Source organism: Suricata suricatta, chromosome 9, assembly GCF_006229205.1.
Source record: "Suricata suricatta isolate VVHF042 chromosome 9, meerkat_22Aug2017_6uvM2_HiC, whole genome shotgun sequence".
Lineage (NCBI taxonomy): Eukaryota > Metazoa > Chordata > Mammalia > Carnivora > Herpestidae > Suricata > Suricata suricatta.
The window spans coordinates 136,527,640-136,536,480 of NC_043708.1; the positions used below are offsets into that span (position 1 = coordinate 136,527,640).

The 8,841-nt window shown below is 53.7% G+C and overlaps 1 protein-coding gene across 1 annotated transcript in view; it reads left to right on the forward strand.

Moving 5' to 3' along the window:
• WHAMM (WASP homolog associated with actin, golgi membranes and microtubules) overlaps positions 1 to 8,636 on the forward strand; it is a 15,707-nt gene extending 7,071 nt beyond the window's left edge. The window contains exons 6-9 of the mRNA XM_029952305.1: positions 406 to 492; positions 699 to 794; positions 4,962 to 5,400; positions 7,633 to 8,636. Coding sequence (XP_029808165.1) covers positions 406 to 492; positions 699 to 794; positions 4,962 to 5,400; positions 7,633 to 7,937 — 927 coding nt within the window. The 3' untranslated portion in view covers positions 7,938 to 8,636. The remainder of the gene's footprint in view (positions 1 to 405; positions 493 to 698; positions 795 to 4,961; positions 5,401 to 7,632) is intronic.
• The last annotated feature ends 205 nt before the right edge of the window (positions 8,637 to 8,841 follow it).

The window sequence follows — 8,841 nt, forward strand, 5'->3', positions numbered from 1 at the left end:
GATACGGTTATGTAGTTATGGTTGGAAATACTATTGTAATACTATGAAGAGAGGTGTTTAAAGTAATCACAGGGAAACAGATTCTTAGGACACACGCCATTTAAGAAGGAGGGTCTAAAAAAAGAGAACGGGAGGGCTGCCTGTGTGTCTTCTCAGTTCCACTCGGAGGATCTGCGTTTCCGTCTTTCCTGGCGCGGGATCAGCTGTGGCCTCCGAGTGGGTATGTGCATTCCTGTAGGCGCCAGTCAGCACGTATCACAGCACCGAGCGGAGGCAGGACCCTGGAGCCACAGGAGCTTAACGAATGCCTCACGGGGCAGCACAAACACGGTGCCTCCTTCTAAACTGAGGCCGTAGCCGCAGTAATGTGACAAACCACGCAGGTGACTTGTGTCATTCTCCCAGGATCAGTGCAGAGAGAGTCATCGGCTCCGACTACAACTGGCGGCAGAAAGCATGAAGCGTCTTCATCAGCATCATCGTGTCCAGATGGTAAGTGGCCGAACAGAAGATGTGCTATGTTTGCATCAGGGGACTCGCTGGGGCTCCGCTGCCCTGGGCCGGCAGCTGCCAGCCTGGACCCTGCAGCCTGGGGAGGGGTCTGGGGGTGAGACGGGGAGGCACTAACGCTGGGTCACAGACCCTGTCCTCAAGAAACTTAGTTTGAGAAACTGACAAATATGTTTGTTTAAATATAGAAAAGAGACAAGATGAAAGAAGAGGAGCAAAAGAAAAAAGAATGGATAAACCAGGAGCGCAAGAAAACACTCCAACGACTGAGAGCATTTAAAGAGGTAAGTTCTATGGGCGCCTGCAGGGCTCAGTCGGTTGAGCATCTGACTTCGGCTCTGGTCATGATCTCACGGTTCGTGGGTTGGATCCCCGTGTCAGGCTCTGTGCTGACAGCTCAGAGCCTGGAGCCTGCTTTGGATTCTGGGTCTCCCTCTCTCTCTGCCCCTCTCCTGCTCAGCTGTTTCTCTCTCTCTCTCAAAAAAATAAATAAGCATTAGAAAATATTAAATAAAGAGGTAAGTTCTAGAAATAATTACCCACCTCCATTTTCTGGAGAAATGAAGACCGCCCATCATAGGAGAAAACTATAAAGTATCATGAACTGATAATTTGGAACACAAAATATTCCTCAAATGCCATTATTTTTAGTACAGAAGCGAATAACAAGAGTATTAGAATGTTAACGTTTTTGACATCTCCAGACAGCCGGGTTCCTGCCCCCTCCCGACCCAGTGGTGCCGACTCTGTCCACCGTGCTGTTGTCCAGACAGAAAAACCAAAAACAGTTCATTTGCCCTCAACCTTAGCTTGCTTTTTCCTGACTTCTGACAAACACTTCTTTAAAATGCAGCCACGGGGCGCCTGGGTGGCTCAGTCGGTTGAGCATCCGACTTTCCTCGTGGTGTCGTGGCTTGTGAAATCAAGCCCCACTTCAGGCTCGATGCTGTCAACGCAGGACCCACTTCAGACCCTCCGTCCCTCTCTCTCTGCCCCTCCCCTGCGTTCATTCTCTCAAAAATAAACATTTTAAAAAATAAAAAATAAAACAAATGAAATGCAGTCAAGGAAGCCCTGTGACAGAGTATATACAGTTAAGTCCTCTGTTAAAAGTGAATAGGTTTAAAAACAAGTAGCTACTCATTTAAAAATAACGTTAAACTAGTTGAATATAAAACCTAAACCTGTTTCCGTCACACAGACCCAAGCACCTGCCGCACACCAGCCCGGTGCTAGAAACTTCCCGTTCCTTCTCATTTAGTTCCTAACCCTAACTCGCAGCCCGCGTGGTGGCACGCCTCGCTCAGGACCCTACGCAGCCCCGCCTCTAGCTCTCCTGCCTGGGCAGCACTTCAGAGTCCCTGATGCCCAGACCCCGCCTCCGGAAGTAGGGAGGGCGAGGCACAGGGTGCCTTGTGCACCAGGCGGGCGGGGCGGGGCCGCTGGCGGGGCGCTCTCCCCTGAGGGCCTGGGGGTGGCCGGGAGCGTCCGGTCAGGCAGCAATTTCTCAAACATGGGGATGGGAGGGGTGGACCTATGGAAGGTGACAGAGTCAGGCCACCTGTGCTCTCAACCGACTGGAGGGATGACTTAAAGGGTCTGACACGTTGACCTCACGTTGGTGGTGGTCTGCAGTGGAACCACCCTGTCTCCGGGGTGCGCGAACTGAGGGTTTTTTGGTCCTTGGAAGGTGTGGCCTTCGGCGGAGGGGGAGAGGAAGGAGTGTGTGGGCTTCAAACTGGGGGAAAGAACCTTAAGCACCGAGTCTCCTCCAGCCTCCTAGCAGTCACTTGTGAAGAGGCTCCAGAAAAGCCCAGGAGTAATTTTTAAGATGTAAAAACAGGAGCGTCCCCTGTAGAATGAGGGGCGTCTGTTTACCAAGTTTAGTGCTACCCTCCAAGGGCACAAAGCCAGTCTGAGCCCCTTCGGTGGGAATAGGAGAGGGAGGAGACCGGAAGTGAATCACTTGGTATGTGACACTCATGGAGCCCAGACAAGTTGTTTTTAAATATCTGAGGGGCTGTTAGGACAGGAGGTAAGGGGTTTGGTGCGTCCTGGGTGAGCCCTGGGGAGACAGACTGCCCAGCCATGGAAGGCAGAGCTCAGCAGCCAGGGTCACGGCGACACGCCGACGGCAGGAGGGGTCCTTGGGGTGTGGGGGTGGTCGGATGAGCCCCTGGCCCGGGGTTTCTAGGATTCTGAATCTCCCGGCGTGCGCTGGCCTCCAGGAGACCAGCAGCCGCGTCCGGGAGGTTTGGGGCTTGCTGCCGTCACTCTGTGGTGGAAAGACTCAGAAGAATGTGGGGGCAGAACAGAATAGAGGTGCGCCTCGGGGACCACGCAGGTTCCGTTCCAGACCACCATCACGAGGCGAGCCGGGAGGAGCGGTTTGGCTTCCCAGAGCGTGAAAAGCCATGTTTATACTACAGTGTATTAAGTGCAGGAATAGCATTCGGTCTACAGAAAAGTACGTACTTTAATTTAAAAATACTTGATTGCTAAAAAGATGCCATCCCCCGAGCTTTTAGCAAGTTGTACCGTGTCCGCCGGCGGAGGGTCTTGCCTCCATGCACACGGCTGCGGACTGATCAGGGTGGTGGCTGCGGAAGGTGGGTTATTTGTTTTTCGTGTATGAAGTTTGGTGAGTTCCTTGTAGATTTTGGATACTAGCCCTTTATCTGATACATCATTTGCAACTATCTTTTCCGATTCTGTCAGTTGCCTATTAGTTTTCTTGATTGTTTCCTTTGTGGTGCAGAAGCTTTTCATCTTGATGTGGTCCTAAGAGTTCAGTTTTGCTCCTGATTCCCTTGCCTTTGGGGATGTGTCGAGTAAGAGATTGCTGTGGTGGAGGTCAAGGAGGTTGTTTCCTACTTTCTCCTCAAGGGTTTTGATGGTTTCCTGTCTCACATTCAGGTCCTTCAGCCATTTTGAGTTTATTTTTGTGTATGGTGTAAGAAAGTGGTCTAGTTTCATTCTTCTGCACGTTGCTGTCCAGTTCTCCCAGCACCACCTGCTAAAGAGGCAGTCTTTTTTCCATCAGATACTCTTTCCTGCTTTGTCAAAAACTAATTGGCCGTACATTTGTGGGCCCAGTTCTGGGTTCTCTATTCTGTTCCATTGGTCTATGTGTCTGTTTTGTGCCAATACCGTACTGTCTTGATGATGACAGCTTTGTAGTCGAGGCTAAAGTCTGGGATTGTGATGCCTCCCATTTTGGTTTTCTTCTTCAATATTCCTTTGGCTATTCGAGGTCTTTTGTGGTTCCATATGAATTTGAGGCTAGCTTGTTCTAGCTTTGAGAAGAACGCTGGTGCAGTTTTGATGGGGATTGCACTGAATGTGTAGATCGCTGAGTAGGGAAATAGTATTAACATTTTATGTGTTTTATTGGCCAGTCAGTGCCTTCATTAGGGACCATGTTCCCACTATTCAGGATTCCTTTTATATAAGATTAGTTTTTCTGTCTTTTTTTAAAAATTTTTTTTAGTGGTTTTTTTTTTTTTTTGAGAGTGAATGGGGGACAGTCAGAAAGAGGGGGAGACAGGATCCAAAGTGGGCTCTAACGGACAGCAGAGAGCCTGATACAGGGCTCGAACCCATGAACCACCAGATCATGGCCTGAGCTGACGTTGGATGCTTAACCGACTGAGCCACCCAGGGGCCCTTAAGGTTATGTTTTTACTTATGAAACTAATACCTGAGAGACCAGAATGTTTTATTTTTGTTTTTTCTTTTTTTAATGTTTATTTTTTATTTTATTTTGAGAAAGAGAGAGCATGAGCAGGGGAGGGGCAGAGAGGGAGAGAGAATCCCATGCGGGGTCTGTGCCGTCAGTGCAGAACCTGACATGGGGCTGGAACTCATGACCTGTGAAATCATGACCTGAGCCGACATCGAGAGTCCGGTGCTTAACTGACAGAGCAACCTAGCCACTGCCCCGAGACCGGAACATTTTACATTTTTAAGTTATAAAGTTTACCGTAAGCCTAAAAATTAGAGAAAAGAAACATGGGGTAACGGTCACTCTGAGGTCCCCTCCGAGGGAATACTGCATACACCTGTTGTATGTGGTTGTGAATTTAACACTGCGTCACATCTTTTAGGATGTTTCATGACTTTGTACTACTTATGCTTTTTCATTGCTGTCTACTTATTATCTTAAGTAAGCTCACCACAGTTTTCTGAAGTAACTTCCTATTGTTGCGGGGTCGGGTTTTACTGTTCATACCACAAACAGGAGTGATTTCATCTGCGCAGCCACTGGGCTGTCCTTGTCACAGAGAAAGCGAATCTGTCAAGGGGTGTGAATGCTTCCTCCATAAGAACAGACTTGGTAGGCAGGCGGGCCGTCCAGGGTGACGGGGTCACTCTATGAACAGAGCATTTACACCTAGTGTCAGCCTTCGAAGGTTCGAGGCCGGCTTCTGACCCCCGTGTTTCCTTCCCAGAGGCGCCCGGGCGGGTCCACAGTGAAGTTGCCGGGTACAGGGGCTGCAGCCCCGCACCTGCTGGCCGGGCTCGCCCCGCCTATGGCTGTGTCCTCCGGGGAGACCCCTGAAGGCAGCGACGTGAAAACCCGTGAGGATCAGGACTGTTCTGGAAATACCCACCAGCGCTCCGTTCCAGCTGGTGACCAGACACACTCCAGATCCAGTGAGGAGCTGTCGCCACCACCGCCTCCGCCTCCACCTCCGCCACCACCACCACCTCCGCCACCACTCCTGCCTGCTCGGCCCTTCCCCGGTCCAGCCGCAGCAGATCGCCAGGACTCGGCCCTGAGGACTTCGGTCATGGTCACGGACGAGCCGCTTCCCCTGCGGTGTGAGGTGCCCACCAGGAGAGCGCGCCACTGCGCAGCCGCAGCCGCAGCAGGTCCCCGAGGCCCAGGTAACGGGCGGCTGCTCCACCCCGCGGGGCACCGGCTGGGGGAGGGGGGAGGGCGGGGAGGGCAGTCAGCAACCCCATCAGTCTCTGTCACCATTCTCTACAGTCGTAAAATTCCCCACCGTTAGTATCACTCTCTGGCTGCAAAGTTAGCACAGCCTAGTCTCCGTTTCATAGACGGTAACTCGCCTTGAAGAGCTGAGGTCTGCACTCTGGTCGCCGAGCTGGGATCTCTGGTGACGCATGGCCTGTTTCAGGTTCTTAGGACGTCCGCCCCTGGGCTTCTCCACCTTCTTTCTGGCGCGGCGCACTTCTGCATCTGCAAGTCATTTACAGAACTAAATTACTGCGTCTTAAGTAGGATATTGGTTGGCACTTACTGCCGAGGAGTGCTAGAATATTCCTGGCTGTTCTTACAGCCTGGCTGGAGGACGGAGAAACCTTATTTCGGGAGAGCTTTGTAAAATGAGGCAAAAAAGAAAACAGCGGGCCACGCGTTGCCTTCGCAAGCACAGGTCACTTCTGTTTTGGGAGCGCTCTAGTTCTGACCTGAGCTCTCATTCTCTCTGACCCGCTGACCGCTGACCGCCTCAAATCTGCCCAGACCCAGGCCCTGCGGGGCGGGCGTTAGATAAACGTGTGCACTTGTTACGAAGACCGCGCCTGAGCGCCCCTCCTAGAACGGGCAGTAGGTGATGTGAGTCGTGTGGGGAAAAAAAACACACAACAGTCCCACACCGTGGTTCTGGTTGAGAGTGTCCTGAGCTCACGGGTCACGGTACCCAGAACCCGGTCCGGATGAAAACGTCCGTGCTGTTAGGTGGAGACCCCGCCGCCCATTCCGCGGGGCTTGCAACCACACGGAGGCGCCGAGCGCAGCGCTCACATGCCCCGGCCGGGGGTTTGCACGCGGGCAGACCTCGGGGGGTGCTCATCCCGGGTCAGGTGAATGCACACGGTGTGCGGAGGCCCCCCAGCACACATGCAGCCTCATTTCACTGCAAAGAATAAAAAAGTGTGAGTTAGCAGCCAAAATGCCCGAGTGTGAAACTCTTACTCCAGGAAGGGAGCGGTGATGAGTCGCGGGTTTAACTCCGGGCTGAACTAGCGTTTTGTTGGAGGACGGGCTCCCAGTCCTGACCCGGAAACGACTCCCCGTCCTAAACCCTCACAGGGACTCCTCTACTTAGTGACCCCAGTCACGCCCCCGACTCCAGCAGGTGGAGGTCAAAGATTTTACCCCCTAGGGGGTGTCAAGGTGCCTGAGTAAAAAATAGCTCCTCCTCACCCACGCCTCAAAACTCTGCCCAAATCTGTTCTGACAGCATTTTGCACCCTGACGTAGAAGGTGTGCGTTAGCTCGGGGAGCCGGCGCGGGGGAATGAAAGGGTCAGAGGTGCAGCAGCCCGGCCGCCTCCAGGCTCGGGAGCCGCTGACTCAGGTTTACTAACGGCTTCTTCCTGTGTGCAGACCTCCTCCCGGCACCGCCACAGGACGAGTCACCAGGGACTGACACCCAGAATAGTGAAGTTAGGGGGCGCCTGGGGTGCTCAGTCGGTCGAGCATCCAACTTCAGCTCAGGTCATGATCTCGCAGTTTGTGGGTTCGAGCCCCGCGTCGGGCTCCATGCTGACAGCTCGGAGCCTGGAGCTGCTTCGGATTCGGTGTCTCCCTCTCTCTCTGTCCATTCCCCACTCATGCTGTCTCTGTCTCTGTCTCTGAAAAATGAACAAATCTTAAAATATATTTTTTTAAAAGAGAGGTGAAGTTAGAGAACTCCAGCAGGCACCTGTAGGGAAGGAACGCGGAGACGCCATGTACTGACCCCGTGCGCAGCCCTCGTGCACACTGGATCAGATCGTTCACACCCCGGGTACTCACCCCTCTTCGGGATCACACAAAAATACAACATCTGCATCTTGCAGACAGCCACTGTGACGAAAGGTGTGTGTGACTGCGCCTGAGTCACAGTGTGGCTTTGAGGGAGTGGCGGGCAGTGAGCGGCCCTGGTGCCAAATATGAGCGATTAAGGCGCGCCGCGTTCAGACGGGGCCAGTGGCTGACCCTTCCAGCCGGCGTTCAGAGCGTTTGTTTTCATGGAAAGATTATTTGCCGAAACCACGTTACTAACTGAACCCATGTGCGACTTAACACATCACTAGTACAACCACCCCTGGCGTCTTGGGGAGAGAGCCTGGCTCCTTGACCGCACCTGCTCTGTTGGCTCACTTTCAGGGTCTATGGATGAAGTGCTGGCCTCCCTAAGGAGCAGCAGGCACCCTGTGCAGAGAGCGGAAGTGACCGCCTCCCCCCCGCCCTGCGCCCCCTTCAATGAGCAACTTCTGGCTGCCATCAGGCAGGGGGTCAAACTGAGGAAGGTCCACCCCGGCCCTGACCTGAGCCCCAGCAGCAAACCGCCCAGTGACCTGGAGAGAAGCATCATGGCGGCACTGCAGAGAATCAAGAGAGTGTCTGCCGCCTCGGAGGAGGAGGAGGAGGACGGTGAAGAGCAGAGCCCGGGCAGCGAGTGGGGCCGCTGAGCTCCCCGCCGGCCACGCGCACCGCCCGGGAAGCTCCATGAGACGCAGGCCCGAGTCTGTTCTGGGAAGCACGTGAACGGGTGGGGGGGCCACGGGGCCAGCGGGGCTCCGAGTGACGCGGCGGCGTCTCTTGAACATCGTGCAGGAAGCAGGGACGTGGCGACCTGCACACACCGCACTGGAGCCGGGACCTAGGAACCGCGGCATCGCTGGCGTGAGAGAAGAGTGCTTGTTGTTCGCCGAGGGTCATCTAGAAGCATTCCCTGACTCCGAGAAAAGCTGGCCCCCTACGTTCAGCGGCGCTGTTGCACTGCTGACCGTGTCCCGTCTGTGTGGACCAGCGGCCGCCTCACATTTAACGGCCTGAACGTGGGGCGCCCGGGCGGCTCGGTCGCTGAGCGGCCGCCTCTTGAGTTCGGCTCAGGTCATGATGTCAAGGTCAGGAGACCAAGCCCCGGGTCGGGCTCTGCGCTGACGGGCGGAGCCTGCTTGGCTTCTCTCCCTCTTCTCGGCCCTCCCCCGCTCACGCGCCCGCACTCTCTCTAATAAACCAAACCAAGGCTTGAATATGAAGATGGTTTTAGCAAGAATCAGAATAAACTACTTATATTTAGGAATTATTTTAAATATTTTAAATGAAATCTATTTTATGTATGAAGTGCATCTATAAACTTGTAATAAAGAACTGTTTATAACGCATCCGTGTGATTCATGAGGAAATGAAACACTATCTGAACACAGCTGTCCCTGCCTGGCGGGGGGTGGGGTGGAAGGGGTCAAGTTTTTACAAGGTTTCGGGTAAGTATTTGCTGAGCAAATACTCAGGAACCGAAGTCCCACGTGGGACTCGCCCCGCCTCACCTCGTGACGCCCGCGGGGAGCGGCAGGGCGAGCACAAGCAGGC